The sequence below is a fragment of the Hyla sarda genome, chromosome 11, assembly GCF_029499605.1.
Source record: "Hyla sarda isolate aHylSar1 chromosome 11, aHylSar1.hap1, whole genome shotgun sequence".
NCBI lineage: Eukaryota > Metazoa > Chordata > Amphibia > Anura > Hylidae > Hyla > Hyla sarda.
Window position 1 is genome coordinate 61,891,698 of NC_079199.1, and position 21,483 is coordinate 61,913,180.

Sequence of the window (21,483 nt, forward strand, 5' to 3'; positions counted from 1 at the left end):
AGAACTTTAAGAGAGAAGAACAGAATTTTGTGATTCAAAATGAAATTAACAATCTGGCATTTCTAACTGGAAACAACAAGAGTAAGATGTCAAAAGTAAGTCTATTAGCATTATGCATCTGGGTTTAAGGTCGTGAAGGATGTCCGAATGCACCTCTTGCGCAATCTAGGAACAGTAGTATTAAAAAAACATGTGATGGCTTTGGAAGAGATATTATATGTCCCATAAGAAATTATTTACCAATGCTGTAAAAATGTATTGGGATCTTGCAAGGGATATTTGTTATATGGCAAAAGTTTTCAAAGTGTTGAATGTATAACATTGCACAAATAAGTCAATATTTATTATTAATAATAAGAATAATGTTTTTATAATTTTCACAAACTGAACAATTGACACAAATAACATGTAATGTTTGTGGTTCTCAGAGTATTTACTGACATATACACCTTTACACAGTTGTATATGACCTTATACCTGCAAACTATATATTTATTTTTTGGGGAATCCCATTGTAAAGAGGTGTAAGTGCCTATGCTTTTCAAAACAGTGAAAAAGATATGCTAATGCATACTGCCCATTTATGTCAAAAATACCTTCTGTGGCAAGAAAGAGACAACAGGGCTGAGATATAATGTTCTTTTTTTAACTGGTTATTTCATAACAGAGATTGGTAGAACTATTTGTTTAAATCCTTGTGTTAATTTGCTTTGTTTACTGCCTTATCATTTCACAAGTAATTAAGGAATATATGGTTCCTTGTCCATCTGTTTTACTTACTTGTCTCCTACATTTTTCTTTCACACAGCCCATACAAGTAAAGGTACAGCATGCATGACCTGTCTATGTATTAGCTAGCCTGGCTCCATCCATTCATACTCTATGTTCCATAAGTGTAGCAGTGGCGTCACCAAGGGCGATCATGTTTCACATCATGTTGATAGGATTGTGAACAAATATTTGCTGTAACAAATTAATTTGAGCTCATTTCACATCAAATTCATGATAAGGGGACAGCCCATAAGCAATAGAGCAAGCTGACGACATGTCACCAATGAAGAGAAGAATGCCTGGTTGAAATCCTGGTGTATCTGATTTAGATATAACATTTTAATAGCATAACTAAAAATTTGAGAGAAAGGCTTGTGTACCTATTTTTTCATGCATGTGAGCTCACCTGTCATTAGAAGATGTGTACACATGTCTAAGGTACATAAAAGCCTATGTCCATCAGTAACATGTTTCTAACCAGTGGAGCTGGCAAAGCTTTCACTTATTCTAAAACCTCATTTCATTCGACTTAATTTAATTTGATCACCAAGCTAATATTCACTCAGTAGTTTCTTCGGAACAGGTTTAATATGTGTGTATCCTAGAATTTGGCCAACAGGATTATTGCATGGTCCAACTTCAAACCACTCATAGCAACACCCTTGTGACGCCACTGATGTTTTACGTAGTTTGTCATTTATTTGGGTACAGTTACTGTTTTACTCTATTTTAGTGCTAATCATAGATCAGTGTTGCAGAAACCTGTTGAAGGCACACATGTAAGCAAAGCTTTGATGCCCAGCAAGTTATTGTAATCCTTTCCTAAAAGCACTTCAGCTGTACATGAGTGCTGTGGGGAGCATTGTCACTGACATCCATGAAGTGCATAGGCCATTTCTGAAAACTATTTTGTGTGTCCCTTTCTGGATCGGTTTTGCACAGGGCAACTCTCTGAAATAAGTTGGGGGGGGGGGTATCTTGAACATCCATTCATGCTAGATGTAGTATAATAAAGGAAAGTCTGCCAAGTGGTAGCTAGCACAAGTGCAGCTGTCACGATGCCGGCTGGCAGGTAGTGGACCCTCTGTGCCAGAGAGGGATTGGCGTGGACCGTGCTAGTGGACCGGTTCTAAGCCACTACTGGTTTTCACCAGAGCCCGCCGCAAAGCGGGATGGTCTTGCTGCGGCGGTAGTGACCAGGTCGTATCCACTAGCAACGGCTCACCTCTCTGGCTGCTGAAGATAGGCGCGGTACAAGGGAGTAGGCAGAAGCAAGGTCGGACGTAGCAGAAGGTCGGGGCAGGCAGCAAGGATCGTAGTCAGGGGCAACGGCAGAAGGTCTGGAAACACAGGCAAGGAACACACAAGGAACGCTTTCACTGGCACTAAGGCAACAAGATCCGGCAAGGGAGTGCAAGGGAAGTGAGGTAATATAGGGAAGTGCACAGGTGAAAACCCTAATTGGAACCACTGCGCCAATCAGCGGCGCAGTGGCCCTTTAAATCGCAGAGACCCGGCGCGCGCGCGCCCTAGGGAGCGGGGCCGCGCGCGCCGGGACAGAACAGACGGGGAGCGAGTCAGGTAGGGGAGCCGGGGTGCGCATCGCGAGCGGGCGCTACCCGCATCGCGAATCGCATCCCGGCTGGCAGCAGGATCGCAGCGCCCCGGGTCAGAGGACGTGACCGGAGCGCTGCAGCGGAGGGAGTGAAGCGAGCGCTCCGGGGAGGAGCGGGGACCCGGAGCGCTCGGCGTAACAGTACCCCCCCCCTTGGGTCTCCCCCTCTTCTTGGAGCCTGAGAACCTGAGGAGCAGACTTTTGTCAAGGATGTTGTCCTCAGGTTCCCAGGATCTCTCTTCAGGACCACAACCCTCCCAGTCCACTAAAAAAAAATTTTTCCCTCTGACCTTTTTGGCAGCCAAAATTTCCTTGACCGAGAAGACGTCCGAGGAGCCGGAAACAGGAGTGGGAGGAACAGATTTGGGAGAAAAACGGTTGAGGATGAGTGGTTTGAGAAGAGAGACGTGAAAGGCATTAGGGATACGAAGAGAAGGCGGAAGAAGAAGTTTATAAGAGACAGGATTAATTTGACACAAAATTTTGAAAGGACCAAGATAGCGTGGTCCCAACTTGTAGCTAGGGACACGGAAGCGGACATATTTAGCGGAGAGCCATACCTTGTCTCCAGGGGAAAAAACGGGGGGAGCTCTTCTTTTCTTATCCGCGAACCTCTTCATGCGTGAAGAAGCCTGTAAGAGAGAATTTTGGGTCTCTCTCCATATAATGGAAAGGTCACGAGAAATTTCATCCACAGCGGGCAGACCAGAGGGCAAGGGGGTAGGGAGGGGGGGAAGAGGGTGACGGCCGTACACCACGAAAAATGGGGATTTGGAGGAAGATTCAGAGACCCTGAAGTTATACGAGAATTCGGCCCATGGAAGGAGATCTGCCCAGTCATCCTGGCGGGAGGAAACAAAATGTCGCAAATAATCACCCAGGATCTGGTTAATTCTTTCTACTTGTCCATTGGACTGGGGATGATATGCAGAGGAAAAATTTAATTTAATCTTGAGTTGTTTACAGAGAGCTCTCCAGAATTTAGACACGAATTGGACCCCTCTATCCGAGACAATCTGCGTAGGCAACCCGTGAAGACGAAAAATGTGTACAAAAAATTGTTTAGCCAACTGAGGCGCAGAAGGAAGACCAGGAAGAGGGATGAAATGTGCCATTTTGGAGAATCGATCAACGACCACCCAAATAACGGTGTTGCCACGGGAAGGGGGTAAATCAGTAATAAAATCCATACCAATCAGAGACCAAGGCTGTTCGGGGACAGGCAGAGGGTGAAGAAAACCAGCGGGCTTCTGGCGAGGAGTCTTATCCCGGGCACAGATAGTGCAGGCTCGCACAAAGTCCCCAACATCCGTCTCCAGAGTCGGCCACCAATAGAAGCGGGAGATGAGTTGCACAGATTTCTTGATGCCCGCATGACCTGCGAGATGGGAGGAATGACCCCATTTGAGGATTCCGAGGCGTTGGCGTGGAGAAACAAAGGTCTTTCCTGGAGGAGTCTGCCTGATGGAGGCAGGAGAAGTGGAGATCAGGCAGTCAGGTGGAATGATGTGTTGCGGAGGGAGATCAACTTCTGAGGCATCCGAGGAACGAGAGAGAGCATCGGCCCTAATGTTCTTATCGGCAGGACGAAAGTGAATCTCAAAATTAAATCGGGCAAAGAACAGAGACCACCGGGCCTGGCGAGGATTCAGTCGTTGGGCCGACTGGAGGTAGGAGAGGTTCTTGTGGTCGGTGTAGATAATAACAGGAAATCTTGATCCCTCCAGCAGATGCCTCCATTCCTCAAGTGCTAATTTAATGGCTAGAAGCTCTCGATCCCCGATGGAGTAGTTCCTCTCCGCTGGAGAGAAGGTCCTAGAGAAAAAACCACAAGTGACAGCATGCCCGGAAGAATTTTTTTGTAGAAGAACAGCTCCAGCTCCTACTGAGGAGGCATCAACCTCCAATAGGAAGGGTTTGGAAGGGTCAGGTCTGGAGAGCACGGGAGCCGAAGAAAAGGCAGACTTGAGTCGTTTAAAGGAGTCTTCTGCTTGAGGAGGCCAGGACTTGGGATCAGCATTTTTTTTGGTTAAAGCCACGATAGGAGCCACAATGGTAGAAAAATGTGGAATAAATTGCCTGTAATAATTGGCGAACCCCAAAAAGCGTTGGATAGCACGGAGTCCGGAGGGGCGTGGCCAATTTAAGACGGCAGAGAGTTTGTCTGGATCCATCTGTAGTCCCTGGCCAGAGACCAAATATCCTAGAAAAGGAAGAGATTGGCATTCAAACAGACATTTCTCAATTTTGGCATAGAGTTGGTTGTCACGAAGTCTCTGAAGAACCATACGGACATGCTGGCGGTGTTCTTCTAGATTGGCAGAAAAAATTAGGATATCGTCCAGATATACCACAACACAGGAGTATAACAGATCACGAAAAATTTCATTGACAAAGTCTTGGAAGACGGCAGGGGCATTGCACAGTCCAAAGGGCATGACCAGATACTCAAAGTGTCCATCTCTGGTGTTAAATGCCGTTTTCCACTCGTCCCCCTCTCTGATGCGGATGAGGTTATAGGCGCCTCTTAAGTCTAATTTAGTGAAGATGTGGGCACCTTGGAGGCGATCAAAGAGTTCAGAGATGAGGGGTAAGGGGTAGCGGTTCTTAACCGTGATTTTATTAAGACCGCGGTAGTCAATGCAAGGACGTAGGGAGCCATCTTTTTTGGACACAAAGAAAAATCCGGCTCCGGCAGGAGAGGAGGATTTACGGATAAAGCCCTTTTTTAGATTCTCCTGGACGTATTCGGACATGGCAAGAGTCTCTGGGGCAGAGAGAGGATAAATTCTGCCCCGGGGTGGAGTAGTACCCGGGAGGAGGTCGATAGGGCAATCATAAGGCCTGTGAGGAGGTAGAGTCTCAGCTTGTTTTTTGCAGAAAACATCCGCGAAGTCCATATAGGCCTTAGGGAGACCGGTTACTGGAGGAACCACAGAGTTACGGCAAGGGTTACTGGGAACCGGTTTTAGACAGTTCTTGGAACAAGAGGACCCCCAACTCTTGATCTCCCCAGTGGACCAATCCAGGGTTGGGGAATGAAGTTGAAGCCAGGGAAGTCCAAGGAGAATCTCCGAGGTGCAATTGGGGAGGACCAAAAGTTCAATCCTCTCATGATGAGATCCGATGCTCATAAGAAGGGGCTCCGTGCGGAAACGTATGGTACAGTCCAATCTTTCATTATTTACACAATTGATGTAGAGGGGTCTGGCGAGACTGGTCACTGGGATGTTGAACCTGTTGACGAGAGAGGCCAAAATAAAATTTCCTGCAGATCCAGAGTCCAAGAAGGCCACTGTAGAGAAGGAGAAGGCAGAGGCAGACATCCGCACAGGCACAGTAAGACGTGGAGAAGCAGAGTAGACATCAAGGACTGTCTCACCTTTGTGCGGAGTCAGCGTACGTCTTTCCAGGCGGGGAGGACGGATAGGACAATCCCTCAGGAAGTGTTCGGTACTAGCACAGTACAGGCAGAGGTTCTCCATACGGCGTCGTGTCCTCTCTTGAGGTGTCAGGCGAGACCGGTCGACCTGCATAGCCTCCACGGCGGGAGGCACAGGAACAGATTGCAGGGGACCAGAGGAGAGAGGAGCCGAGGAGACGAAACGCCTCGTGCGAACAGAGTCCATATCTTGGCGGAGTTCCTGACGCCTTTCAGAAAAACGCATGTCAATGCGAGTGGCTAGGTGAATAAGTTCATGTAGATTAGCAGGAATTTCTCGTGCGGCCAGAACATCTTTAATGTTGCTGGATAGGCCTTTTTTGAAGGTCGCGCAGAGGGCCTCATTATTCCAGGACAATTCTGAAGCAAGTGTACGGAATTGTACGGCATACTCGCCAACGGAAGAATTACCCTGGACCAGGTTCAACAGGGCAGTCTCAGCAGAAGAGGCTCGGGCAGGTTCCTCAAAGACACTTCGGATTTCCGAGAAGAAGGAGTGTACAGAGGCAGTGACGGGGTCATTGCGGTCCCAGAGCGGTGTGGCCCATGACAGGGCTTTTCCGGACAGAAGACTGACTACGAAAGCCACCTTAGACCTTTCAGTGGGAAACAGGTCCGACATCATCTCCAGATGCAGGGAACATTGGGAAAGAAAGCCACGGCAAAACTTAGAGTCCCCATCAAATTTATCCGGCAAGGATAAGCGTATCCCAGGAGCGGCCACTCGCTGCGGAGGAGGTGCAGGAGCTGGCGGAGGAGATGACTGCTGAAGCTGTGGTAGCAACTGTTGTAGCATAACGGTCAGTTGAGACAGCTGTTGGCCTTGTTGCGCTATCTGTTGTGACTGCTGGGCGACCACCGTGGTGAGGTCAGCGACAACTGGCAGAGGAACTTCAGCGGGATCCATGGCCGGATCTACTGTCACGATGCCGGCTGGCAGGTAGTGGACCCTCTGTGCCAGAGAGGGATTGGCGTGGACCGTGCTAGTGGACCAGTTCTAAGCCACTACTGGTTTTCACCAGAGCCCGCCGCAAAGCGGGATGGTCTTGCTGCGGCGGTAGTGACCAGGTCGTATCCACTAGCAACGGCTCACCTCTCTGGCTGCTGAAGATAGGCGCGGTACAAGGGAGTAGGCAGAAGCAAGGTCGGACGTAGCAGAAGGTCGGGGCAGGCAGCAAGGATCGTAGTCAGGGGCAACGGCAGAAGGTCTGGAAACACAGGCAAGGAACACACAAGGAACGCTTTCACTGGCACTAAGGCAACAAGATCCGGCAAGGGAGTGCAAGGGAAGTGAGGTAATATAGGGAAGTGCACAGGTGAAAACCCTAATTGGAACCACTGCGCCAATCAGCGGCGCAGTGGCCCTTTAAATCGCAGAGACCCGGCGCGCGCGCGCCCTAGGGAGCGGGGCCGCGCGCGCCGGGACAGAACAGACGGGGAGCGAGTCAGGTAGGGGAGCCGGGGTGCGCATCGCGAGCGGGCGCTACCCGCATCGCGAATCGCATCCCGGCTGGCAGCAGGATCGCAGCGCCCCGGGTCAGAGGACGTGACCGGAGCGCTGCAGCGGAGGGAGTGAAGCGAGCGCTCCGGGGAGGAGCGGGGACCCGGAGCGCTCGGCGTAACAGCAGCCATGCCTGAAACACTACAGAAGGGTAGCCATGCTTGAAGTAGCATAACAAAGACAAAACTTCACAACAGTATTTGCATCTGGAAATGTTAACGGGAGAGCAGCCATCACTAACCAAGCATCATGATCAAGTATGCCTGAAATAGTAGAAATATAAGAGAATTCACTTTCCACATGACAGTGCTATACATACTGGGATTATTTTATGCATTGCACATTTATGGAAGTGTTTACAGATAGACTTATTGCACTAGTATGTTTGTGTAAGTTCTTTTGTTGAAACTTTCAAATAGAAAAGTTGCCATGCTTGTGTAGCTCAGAGCTTTGACTTGCAGTCTTAAAGTACCAGTCATTGCCCTCATTGTTCTCTATTATCTCTCTGTTCCTTCTGTATACACTTGTATGCATTTATTTTTTCAATTTATTTCTAAATACATAACATTTTCAGCAGCTTAACTTAAAACATCACTCAATAAATCTGTCATGACTGACGGGATGGACAGGGAGAGTGAGCCCTAAGCTATCCCTAGAAACACTCTCCCTGCCTACTTGTCCATCCGCCCTAAACGACGGATCAACAACCACGGTGCCGGTCCCTTCCTGAGGTAAAGTGCAGTGGGCATAAAGGTACACAAATAATATTGAACATAGTCGGGAAGAGGTCAGAGAAGTAATGGGAAAACAACCAGATCAACCAGACAAGATATAAATATACAAACAGGGCAGGATATAGTGTACTAACATACAGTTCAGAAACCAGAATCAAGATAAACGGCAGATATGAATAAATGAACAAGACTAAATATGGAATAAGTATACTGCAGAAAACAGCAGATGCAGGGTATGAACAGATGAACTGTATGTAAAACACGAAACAGGTCAGGAAACATAGAACACTGTTCTCACTGGACACTGGACAAAGAACAAACTAGACTCCCCATTGAAAACATCGAGGGACAAAAAAAAACAAAGCCAAATAGACTTCTAGCCAGCGGGCACACTCCACCGTGTGATCAGGATACTAGCCTAGAAGGAAACAGAAATGAAATACACGGAACACTAGACTGAGAAACGGAGCCTGAACAGACTCCACAAAACCAAACCCCAAAACATGGAGGAATACAGGTCAGGATATTTGTCACGATGCCGGCTGGCAGGTAGTGGATCCTCTGTGCCAGAGAGGGATTGGCGTGGACCGTGCTAGTGGACCGGTTCTAAGCCACTACTGGTTTTCACCAGAGCCCGCCGCAAAGCGGGATGGTCTTGCTGCGGCGGTAGTGACCAGGTCGTATCCACTAGCAACGGCTCACCTCTCTGGCTGCTGAAGATAGGCGCGGTACAAGGGAGTAGGCAGAAGCAAGGTCGGACGTAGCAGAAGGTCGGGGCAGGCAGCAAGGATCGTAGTCAGGGGCAACGGCAGAAGGTCTGGAAACACAGGCAAGGAACACACAAGGAACGCTTTCACTGGCACTAAGGCAACAAGATCCGGCAAGGGAGTGCAAGGGAAGTGAGGTAATATAGGGAAGTGCACAGGTGATTACCCTAATTGGAACCACTGCGCCAATCAGCGGCGCAGTGGCCCTTTAAATCGCAGAGACCCGGCGCGCGCGCGCCCTAGGGAGCGGGGCCGCGCGCGCCGGGACAGAACAGACGGGGAGCGAGTCAGGTAGGGGAGCCGGGGTGCGCATCGCGAGCGGGCGCTACCCGCATCGCGAATCGCATCCCGGCTGGCAGCGGGATCGCAGCGCCCCGGGTCAGAGGACGTGACCGGAGCGCTGCAGCGGAGAGAGTGAAGCGAGCGCTCCGGGGAGGAGCGGGGACCCGGAGCGCTCGGCGTAACAGTACCCCCCCCCCTTGGGTCTCCCCCTCTTCTTGGAGCCTGAGAACCTGAGGAGCAGACTTTTGTCAAGGATGTTGTCCTCAGGTTCCCAGGATCTCTCTTCAGGACCACAACCCTCCCAGTCTACTAAAAAAAAATTTTTCCCTCTGACCTTTTTGGCAGCCAAAATTTCCTTGACCGAGAAGACGTCCGAGGAGCCGGAAACAGGAGTGGGAGGAACAGATTTGGGAGAAAAACGGTTGAGGATGAGTGGTTTGAGAAGAGAGACGTGAAAGGCATTAGGGATACGAAGAGAAGGAGGAAGAAGAAGTTTATAAGAGACAGGATTAATTTGACACAAAATTTTGAAAGGACCAAGATAGCGTGGTCCCAACTTGTAGCTAGGGACACGGAAGCGGACATATTTAGCGGAGAGCCATACCTTGTCTCCAGGGGAAAAAACGGGGGGAGCTCTTCTTTTCTTATCCGCGAACCTCTTCATGCGTGAAGAAGCCTGTAAGAGAGAATTTTGGGTCTCTCTCCATATAATGGAAAGGTCACGAGAAATTTCATCCACAGCGGGCAGACCAGAGGGCAAGGGGGTAGGGAGGGGGGGAAGAGGGTGACGGCCGTACACCACGAAAAATGGGGATTTGGAGGAAGATTCAGAGACCCTGAAGTTATACGAGAATTCGGCCCATGGAAGGAGATCTGCCCAGTCATCCTGGCGGGAGGAAACAAAATGTCGCAAATAATCACCCAAGATCTGGTTAATTCTTTCTACTTGTCCATTGGACTGGGGATGATATGCAGAGGAAAAATTTAATTTAATCTTGAGTTGTTTACAGAGAGCCCTCCAGAATTTAGACACGAATTGGACACCTCTATCCGAGACAATCTGCGTAGGCAACCCGTGAAGACGAAAAATGTGTACAAAAAATTGTTTAGCCAACTGAGGCGCAGAAGGAAGACCAGGAAGAGGGATGAAATGTGCCATTTTGGAGAATCGATCAACGACCACCCAAATAACAGTGTTGCCACGGGAAGGGGGTAAATCAGTAATAAAATCCATACCAATCAGAGACCAAGGCTGTTCGGGGACAGGCAGAGGATGAAGAAAACCAGCGGGCTTCTGGCGAGGAGTCTTATCCCGGGCACAGATAGTGCAGGCTCGCACAAAGTCCCCAACATCCGTCTCCAGAGTCGGCCACCAATAGAAGCGGGAGATGAGTTGCACAGATTTCTTGATGCCCGCATGACCTGCGAGATGGGAGGAGTGACCCCATTTGAGGATTCCGAGGCGTTGGCGTGGAGAAACAAAGGTCTTCCCTGGAGGAGTCTGCCTGATGGAGGCAGGAGAAGTGGAGATCAGGCAGTCAGGTGGAATGATGTGTTGCGGAGGGAGATCAACTTCTGAGGCATCCGAGGAACGAGAGAGAGCATCGGCCCTAATGTTCTTATCGGCAGGACGAAAGTGAATCTCAAAATTAAATCGGGCAAAGAACAGAGACCACCGGGCCTGGCGAGGATTCAGCCGTTGGGCAGACTGGAGGTAGGAGAGGTTCTTGTGGTCGGTGTAGATAATAACAGGAGAACTTGATCCCTCCAGCAGATGCCTCCATTCCTCAAGTGCTAATTTAATGGCTAGAAGCTCTCGATCCCCGATGGAGTAGTTCCTCTCCGCTGGAGAGAAGGTCCTAGAGAAAAAACCACAAGTGACAGCATGCCCGGAAGAATTTTTTTGTAGAAGAACAGCTCCAGCTCCCACTGAGGAGGCATCAACCTCCAATAGGAAGGGTTTGGAAGGGTCAGGTCTGGAGAGGACGGGAGCCGAAGAAAAGGCAGACTTGAGTCGTTTAAAGGCGTCTTCTGCTTGAGGAGGCCAGGACTTGGGATCAGCATTTTTTTTGGTTAAAGCCACGATAGGAGCCACAATGGTAGAAAAATGTGGAATAAATTGCCTGTAATAATTGGCGAACCCCAAAAAGCGTTGGATAGCACGGAGTCCGGAGGGGCGTGGCCAATCTAAGACGGCAGAGAGTTTGTCTGGATCCATCTGTAGTCCCTGGCCAGAGACCAAATATCCTAGAAAAGGAAGAGATTGGCATTCAAACAGACATTTCTCAATTTTGGCATAGAGTTGGTTGTCACGAAGTCTCTGAAGAACCATACGGACATGCTGGCGGTGTTCTTCTAGATTGGCAGAAAAAATTAGGATATCGTCCAGATATACAACAACACAGGAGTATAACAGATCACGAAAAATTTCATTGACAAAGTCTTGGAAGACGGCAGGGGCGTTGCACAGTCCAAAGGGCATGACCAGATACTCAAAGTGTCCATCTCTGGTGTTAAATGCCGTTTTCCACTCGTCCCCCTCTCTGATGCGGATGAGGTTATAGGCGCCTCTTAAGTCCAATTTAGTGAAGATGTGGGCACCTTGGAGGCGATCAAAGAGTTCAGAGATGAGGGGTAAGGGGTAGCGGTTCTTAACCGTGATTTTATTAAGACCGCGGTAGTCAATGCAAGGACGTAGGGAGCCATCTTTTTTGGACACAAAGAAAAATCCGGCTCCGGCAGGAGAGGAGGATTTACGGATAAAGCCCTTCTTTAGATTCTCCTGGACGTATTCGGACATGGCAAGAGTCTCTGGGGCAGAGAGAGGATAAATTCTGCCCCGGGGTGGAGTAGTGCCCGGGAGGAGGTCGATAGGGCAATCATAAGGCCTGTGAGGAGGTAGTGTCTCAGCTTGTTTTTTGCAGAAAACATCCGCGAAGTCCATATAGGCCTTAGGGAGACCGGTTACTGGAGGAACCACAGAGTTACGGCAAGGGTTACTGGGAACCGGTTTTAGACAGTTCTTGGAACAAGAGGACCCCCAACTCTTGATCTCCCCAGTGGACCAATCCAGGGTAGGGGAATGAAGTTGAAGCCAGGGAAGTCCAAGGAGAATTTCCGAGGTGCAATTGGGGAGGACCAAAAGTTCAATCCTCTCATGATGAGATCCGATGCTCATAAGAAGGGGCTCCGTGCGGAAACGTATGGTACAGTCCAATCTTTCATTATTTACACAATTGATGTAGAGGGGTCTGGCGAGACTGGTCACCGGGATGTTGAACCTGTTGACGAGAGAGGCCAAAATAAAATTTCCTGCAGATCCAGAGTCCAAGAAGGCCACAGCAGGGAAGGAGAAGGCAGAGGCAGACATCCGCACAGGCACAGTAAGACGTGGAGAAGCAGAGTAGACATCAAGGACTGTCTCACTTTTGTGCGGAGTCAGCGTACGTCTTTCCAGGCGGGGAGGACGGATAGGACAATCCCTCAGGAAGTGTTCGGTACTAGCACAGTACAGGCAGAGGTTCTCCATACGGCGTCGTGTCCTCTCTTGAGGTGTCAGGCGAGACCGGTCGACCTGCATAGCCTCCACGGCGGGAGGCACAGGAACAGATTGCAGGGGACCAGAGGAGAGAGGAGCCGAGGAGACGAAACGCCTCGTGCGAACAGAGTCCATATCTTGGCGGAGTTCCTGGCGCCTTTCAGAAAAACGCATGTCAATGCGAGTGGCTAGGTGAATGAGTTCATGTAGATTAGCAGGGATTTCTCGTGCGGCCAGAACATCTTTAATGTTGCTGGATAGGCCTTTTTTGAAGGTCGCGCAGAGGGCCTCATTATTCCAGGACAATTCTGAAGCAAGTGTACGGAATTGTACGGCATACTCGCCAACGGAAGAATTACCCTGGACCAGGTTCAACAGGGCAGTCTCAGCAGAAGAGGCTCGGGCAGGTTCCTCAAAGACACTTCGGATTTCCGAGAAGAAGGAGTGTACAGAGGCAGTGACGGGGTCATTGCGGTCCCAGAGCGGTGTGGCCCATGACAGGGCTTTTCCGGACAGAAGACTGACTACGAAAGCCACCTTAGACCTTTCAGTGGGAAACAGGTCCGACATCATCTCCAGATGCAGGGAACATTGGGAAAGAAAGCCACGGCAAAACTTAGAGTCCCCATCAAATTTATCCGGCAAGGATAAGCGTATCCCAGGAGCGGCCACTCGCTGCGGAGGAGGTGCAGGAGCTGGCGGAGGAGATGACTGCTGAAGCTGTGGTAGTAACTGTTGTAGCATAACGGTCAGTTGAGACAGCTGTTGGCCTTGTTGCGCTATCTGTTGTGACTGCTGGGCGACCACCGTGGTGAGGTCAGCGACAACTGGCAGAGGAACTTCAGCGGGATCCATGGCCGGATCTACTGTCACGATGCCGGCTGGCAGGTAGTGGATCCTCTGTGCCAGAGAGGGATTGGCGTGGACCGTGCTAGTGGACCGGTTCTAAGCCACTACTGGTTTTCACCAGAGCCCGCCGCAAAGCGGGATGGTCTTGCTGCGGCGGTAGTGACCAGGTCGTATCCACTAGCAACGGCTCACCTCTCTGGCTGCTGAAGATAGGCGCGGTACAAGGGAGTAGGCAGAAGCAAGGTCGGACGTAGCAGAAGGTCGGGGCAGGCAGCAAGGATCGTAGTCAGGGGCAACGGCAGAAGGTCTGGAAACACAGGCAAGGAACACACAAGGAACGCTTTCACTGGCACTAAGGCAACAAGATCCGGCAAGGGAGTGCAAGGGAAGTGAGGTAATATAGGGAAGTGCACAGGTGATTACCCTAATTGGAACCACTGCGCCAATCAGCGGCGCAGTGGCCCTTTAAATCGCAGAGACCCGGCGCGCGCGCGCCCTAGGGAGCGGGATCGCAGCGCCCCGGGTCAGAGGACGTGACCGGAGCGCTGCAGCGGAGAGAGTGAAGCGAGCGCTCCGGGGAGGAGCGGGGACCCGGAGCGCTCGGCGTAACAATATTAAACAGAAATAATACAAAACCAAACTCCAAAACATGGAGGAATATGGGTCAGGACTCTAAACAAGAATACTACATACAGAGCATGGTACAAGCTAGACTCACAGTGTGAATACAGACTAAGATAACAAGGTTAAAGCAGAACATAATCCTAAAATCCGACAGATGTTCTAAAAACCAAGCAGACTAAAATCTATGATAAACAGGCATAATAACCATGGTTAAACCTCAGACAAACAAACAAACAAACATAGCAAAGGTAAAACAAATAACATAAAGTAGATCTAATAACCAGCACAGAGTGTAGCAGAGCTCGGGTTTAAATAGCCCCACCCAAGTTCTCATTAGCTAATACCATTATCTATTCCCTATCCGAGGAAAATGCAAAAACGGACATTACAAAATCAGCTTCAGTTCTGCACCCTAAAGAAGTTGTTTTCACAGCCAAGCTCTAAATCCCCCTCCTCACTACTATTGTTATTGACTCACAACCAACAAAGAATGATTTTTTTTTTTTGTTCTAATTATTTTCTTTTTTTTTTCTTTCTTTTTTTTTTTATATCTGACTGAGGGACTGCTGCTTTAAGACTCAGATTATTTCTTTGATGTGCCTTATTTCATTATTACTTGAAGTACACTATGTTTCCCTCGGTGTCAAACCTGTGGTTCCATTTAGTCTAGTCTCTCTTCTGTATTGTCTCTTGTGAATTAAAAGTTGTGATTATGTCATTGCAGGCTTGGTTTTTCTATATTTTCTATTCAATGCCATATTTCTATATGTTTTATGTATGTTTAAACTAGAGGACGTCTTTCTCCATGATCATTCGCTGTTAAAATACTTTTGGTCTCAATGACAATAAGACTAAAGCTCACTGATGATTTCCATGGGATAAAGATACCTCAAAAATGCTGCTGTACAGCAGACAAATTCCATGGCAATAGACATGACTTTATTTGGATGGGAATTCGGGTTACTGACAATAAAGTACAAAATTATCTGACTTTGTTGCATGGTAGATGCTGCCCATACCATTTCCCTTAACTTTTATGGTAGGAAAAAGGAAGTCATTGTTTAGCTTTAGCCTAATTGTCTTAGCTCTGTTACCTGCGTTAAGAATTTGTGTTTTCTTTTTAGCAGACTTTGAAGTGAGATTATGATCTAAACTTTGCTTTAAATAAAACATGGGTATATTGGATGTACCTTTACCCATTACTCAGTCATTCCCCACCAGAAAAACTAATGCTGACTATTTCTGAGGAAGCACACCACCCTGTTCATTAAAGAGCATTAGCATTATTACTACATATTTGTGCCCTCTTACACCGCATACTTTAATACTCATATTTAGCAGTGGAATTTAGAGGAAAGCCATATAACTTAATCCACAATGCGTGGAAACCCTTTTAAAATGTAAGTTATCACTATTAGATCAAAAGAGCTCCTACTATTGCAAGTGATGCAGCATTATTTATGTTTACATTAATTTTAGGCTTCTTTTTACTTGAAAACATTATACTTTTCATAGTGGAGGTGCTAGGTATTGCAGCATTGTCCTGACTAAGTGGAATCAGACATGATTTTCATTAACCTCTGCTGCCACATCCGAATTCTTCAGCAACAGGTGGCCTTTCACTGGAATAACACCTCTAGACAAAAAAAAGGCATTTAAGTGATAAAACAGGCAATGGTTAGATGAGTAATCCATGTGGGTTCATTTTACCAGGCAAAGTTTATATTGGAGTTTTACTTTAAAGGGGTTCTCCGGTTCTTAAACATCTTATCCCCTATCCAAAGGATAGGGGATAAGATGCCTGATCGCGGGATCGCGTGATCATGCACGCGGCAGCCTGTTTGTAATCGGTCCCCGGAGCGTAAGCTTGCATTGAGGGGCGGAGCGTGACTTCACACGCCGGCGCAGGCGTGACGTCACACGCCGCCCGCCCTGTAGTTGCCGATAATCAGTCTCGGAGCGAACACGCTCCGGGGACTGATTACAAACGGCGTGCCGCATGAATGATCCCGGGGGTCCCCAGCGGCGGGACTCCCGCGATCAGGCATCTTAGGGGATAAGATGTGGATAGGGGATAAGATGTTTAAGCACCGTAGAACCCCTTTAAGAAAATCATATGTGCCTACTATTTTAGATCTGTTGGGTGCATTTAACTTTGTAGCCGGTGACTTTTGTGACAGGTTATTTGCAGGTCTTTAGATTAGTTTATCAACGGGTGGTAAGTATGTAGTTCAGGTTCCTATTGTTACAAGTTTAAAAAATACATAGGAAAATGTAAGATATGTATTAATGTACATGATACAGCTGTTTAATGATCATGATTTCTTACTTTGGCCTCTCATTGTTGTAATAGGTCATGCTAGTGTATCTGCTGAAATGTACTAGTTTTATATGAAAACAGGCCAAAACAAAAATGGTAATGCTGCCTTAATTGCAGTCATTTGCATTCATTCTTAAAGGTCACTGTAATTTCAAACAACTTCCCTCTGATAACTTGTGTGATTCCTAACATATTTTTATCACTTAGTTTAGCAAAAATTTCTCTTTACCCCAGAAAAACAGCTCTTATCCTCTTGTCCGCTAATAAAGATATTATTGTGTGTGTAATTACGGTTACCGTGTGGCCCTTCCTTGCAGTCTGCGGCCTTTGAATAGAGGAAATATTTCTCTAGTAACAGCTAGAACAGGACAAAACACAGGAAGTGGGAGCAAGGCTTCACATGTGCCAAGTGCAGGAAAGAAGGCTGAGTACCTACAATCTGAGCAAGTCTGCCTGTTGAAAGTAATCCAGACTCTTTCTGAAAGGGAAATCAAAGCTTCCCTCTCTAGTCACCATCTATACTGCTGTATGTTCACAGTGCTGCAGTGTAATCTTCAATCTCTCCCTACCTCCATTTACCATCTCAGCAGCAGTAGTTTAGCTCTCCTGATCTTCTCAGTACCAACCTATTTAGTCCAGTGCACTTTCACCAGCACTTTGTCACGGCGTAGCAGTGAGAAGTATGTGCTGTGCTGTCATTGGAAATAAGAGTAAGTGTGTGTACTACTGAAAACAGTCCAGCCCAGGAAATAACTGTACACCATGGCAAGGACTAATAATCACAAAAAAATGGCTATAGTAAATGTAACCAGTGGCCACCACATAAATTACCACCAAAGAAGAAAAGGCCACACGGTAACCATAATTACACACACACTAATATCTTTATTAAACATACCTTTAAAATTGGAAATACAATGATAAAATAAGAAACAGGAAACACAGATATCAGAAATGAAAAAGGTGAGGAATATACTCAAACAATGGACTAGATAGTGTACCAGGGACACAAAATATCAATAGGGGAACAATGTGCATATGACTCAGGAAAGCTGCATAAAGCAAGCAACAATAGATGTATAAGCACAGATGAACCCTAAGACAAGAAAATAACAAGTAGATAAACCAAAGTATCAGATTGTGTACCCTGTGTGGAGATATCTCACCTCACATTGTATGTCCAATTTTAAAGGTATGTTCAATAAAGATATTATTGTGTGTGTAATTACGGTTACCATGTGGCCTTTTCTTCTTTGGGGGTGATGATGGCGAGGACTAACCGTACACCATGGTGAGGACTCTTAAGAGCTTAATATTACTGTCCCCAGGTAGCAATAGTGGCACTAAGAGAACTAAAATCTTCTTATCAACACTCTGAAGGGCTAATATAAGATATCTTTTCAAATTACAGGTATGTTTTAAGATTTTTAATAAATTAGATTAAATGGTCACTACAGGATTCAAACCTTATATCCATATACCTGTTTTCATAAAAGCACCCCATGGTGGGCTACTTTTGTCCGTGTAGATAACTGAAAAAAATCTTGCTAGATTGTCATAATGATACACTAGTGAGTTTCCTGCTTTCCGTCCTAAAACAATTTATATCACATTTTAGCCTTCTGCTAAAAGTTGCAGTTAACAGTCGATCTCAACCCTGTATGTTTAATGCAGAACCTAACCTTTCCATGATGTATCACTGTTCTAGTCTGGAGGGCAAGACCAGGAGAGGAAGAGAACCAAACGCAGAGGAGACCTTTACTCCATACAGACTTCCCTGATTGTAGCTGCCCTGAAGAAGATGTTACCCATCGGCCTGAATATGTGCACTCCAGGCGACCAGGAACTGATATCCCTGGCAAAGAGCAGATACCTTCTTGTAAGTAACGCAGCATAGGGAATTACAATTACTGAGGGGCATATGTAACAAAACTGTGCAGGTTTTCTAAAATCTGATTAAACAACAACAGTAAATTAGATTAAATGGTCACTACGCTATTTAAGGCATCATATCCATGTACCAGTTTTCATAAATGCATCCCATGTAGGGCTACTTTTGTCCATTTAATATTCCACGCATTGATAATGTTAGATCATGGCTGGGAAACTTGTGTGAGAAATAACTTTGTTCCAGTGCATTCATTTATATACAAAATTATATCTTTGAATTGCTGATGACTGCTCATAAATATCATTTTGGATGTGTATTGACTACAGGCATTGCATTAGCATTGCTGTCTTTATGTCAGGATAATTCTGTTTCTGTGGAGGAAATTCCCTAGCTTGTTCCTATGCCACAGCATATAAATAGAGACATTGTCCTCTCCTTTTATTCTGACAGCTCCTCATTTTAGGATTTTCTATACATAGTGACACCTATAATAACCAATCTCGTAAAATAAATTGCTTTTTTTATTTTGTAAAATTAAACATTATTATTTCTGTTACATTATTATCTGAAAAATATACTCTTTAATGGATCTATTTGTATAAGCAGAGCAGAAATATAGAAGAATGAAAGGATGGCTTGCTAATATCAATGTGACAAAGCCGATTGAGATCAGTTGCTATAGTTTCACAGATTCCTCCTTTATTCTGGTTACTTCCTGAACGCTTAATAATGTATATGCTGATATTGTCATTGATTAAGTCTTGTTTAGTCTAGGAGGAAAATGTTGTGTCATGTAGTATGCAGAACCATGGACAGCTCCTGCAAAAAAAAAAAAAAAAAAAACACATACCAGTACAGTAAGAACAACCTGCTTTGTTTCCTCTTAATACTGTATAGAGGCTGTTCTGGTTTAGAAGAAAATATCTTTTTTTATTTTTCATTCTTGTCCATAGTATGTACCCGGTAGCATTATTCTATTTACAGTAAATTGAGATAAGCTACAATATCAGACACATCACATGGACAAGAGTGCCACAGCTTCTGGGAAAGTAAAGAACTTGTGCTCAAAGAGCCAAGGAGGCTTTACTGAACAGCAGTATGTCTCCTCTATTCCCCCTGCCTTGCATGATAGTTATACAGTGCTGGAACGAGCCCTGTATAGCGATCAGTCAGGGCGGGAAGGAGGTTGGGGGGGGGGGGGGAGAAGGCATGCTGTGGCTTGATAACACCTCCTGGAGCTCTGAGCATGACAGAAGTAGCTGACAAATTTCATTTAAAGGGGTACTCCCATGGAAAACTTTTTTTTTAAATCAACTGGTGCCAGAAGGTTAAACAGATTTGTAAATTACTTCTATAAAAAAAAAAATCTTAATCCTTCCAGTACCTTCCAGGGTCTTTATACTACAGAGGAAATGCTTTACTTTTTAGATTTCTCTGATGTCATGACCACAGTGCTCTCTTCTGACATCTCTGTTCATTTTAGGAACTGTCCAGAGCAGGAGAAAATCCCCATAGCAAACATATGCTGCTCTGGGCAGTTCCTAAAATGGACAGCTGAGGTCAACAGAGAGCACTGTTTTCATGACATCAGAGAAATCTAAAAAGTAAAGCATTTCCTCTGTAGTATATAGCCCCTAAAAAGTACTGGAAGGATTAAGATTTTTTTAATAGAAGTAATTTACAAATCTGTTTATCTTTCTCGCACCAGTTGATTTAAAAAAAAAAACGTTTTCCACGGGAGTACCCCTTTAAAGCCCGGGTGCCTAGGTGTACAATGATATGTTTAGTAGAAATAGCATTATTTAATCCCCATTTATAGTGTTGCAGTACATTGTTGTTTGATTGTGTAGCGAGCGCTATCTGTAATGGAAGAAATAATTGTTTAAGCCTTAAACCAATGCTGCGTCATTTTATTACAGAAAGATACGGATGATGAAGTTAAAGAACACCTGCGCAGTAACCTTCACTTGCAGGAAAAAGTAAGTACCATAAAAATAGAGATTATGACAGCATTCCTTGATAATATTGGTTTCGCAATTACAATATACTACAGCTAAATTAATAATCTGATACTAATGGTCCCTTTACCTCACAAATTTTATTTAGAAACTCAGTCTCTAGGTTCCTTTTTAGGGTGAAAAATACTTAAACGTCCTGTCACATTGACATTGCAGTAGAATCTGCAGGCATCAGCACAGGAGGAGATGAACAGATTGATATTTGGTTCTGTGGGAAAAGTTCCAGGATAACTTGTCATTTACTCATGTAAATCTCTGCTCATTCTGAGCAGTCAAGTGGGTGGTCCTACATAGTGACTGAGAGCTCCCGATATGACATATGCACACTTTTAAACAGGTAGCTGTCAATCACTGAACAGGAATGGTCATTTGACTACTTAGCCCAGAATGAGCAGAGATTTACATGAATAAATTATGTTATCATGGAACCTTTCCCCAAAAGCTATAAATCAATCTGCTCAGCTATACCTGTTCTGTAACATGATGCCTGCAGATTTGACTGCATTTTCAATGTGAAAAGTTCCCTTTAACAATAAATCTTTTAAATAAACTTTCGGTTTTATTTTTGGTCCAGCTGGAGATGAACATATTTTTGAATCATTTGAGTGTCTAGGATTCACAACTAGTTTGACATCTGCGAGTGAAGAAGCATTGGCAAAAAAAGTGTCAGAATTTTAAAAGATACTTTACAGAATAAAAATCTAAATAGACCTAAGAAAACATATTGTTATTGGTGGATCCTGTGTTATCTGCCTCCCACTTTTCCTTTCATAATATGTAGTGAAACTAAAGTCTGTCACAGAATGTCCAGTCGTCCAGAAGGAGGTCTTCTTAAAGAGGTGATATGTTGGATATGTTTTACTGTATAAGATACCATGTAAGGAGTAACTTCAGACTGGAAGTAGGTGACTCCAGATAATGTAGTTGGGAAAGCAATGTTCTTTCAAATACATAGAAAGATTTGTGCAGCTATAGTTTAATCTTAGTACATAGGAAAATGGCAATATGACTAAGGGGATCATCTTAATTCACCATATTCACTTAATTTGCGACTAACATATTTTTGCGACTAACTACAGCTGGAAAAATCCAATGTGGACAACAATTTCCAGACATGCAGACAACTATTGT

The 21,483-nt window shown here is 45.8% G+C and overlaps 1 protein-coding gene across 9 annotated transcripts in view; it reads left to right on the forward strand.

Annotated features, from left to right (window-relative positions):
* Positions 1 to 21,483, forward strand: part of RYR3 (ryanodine receptor 3) — a 991,818-nt gene that overhangs the window by 656,348 nt on the left and 313,987 nt on the right. For all 9 annotated transcript variants that reach the window (XM_056545312.1, XM_056545313.1, XM_056545314.1 and 6 more), the window contains 3 exons: positions 3 to 95; positions 18,152 to 18,322; positions 20,254 to 20,313. In XM_056545312.1, coding sequence (XP_056401287.1) covers positions 3 to 95; positions 18,152 to 18,322; positions 20,254 to 20,313 — 324 coding nt within the window. The remainder of the gene's footprint in view (positions 1 to 2; positions 96 to 18,151; positions 18,323 to 20,253; positions 20,314 to 21,483) is intronic.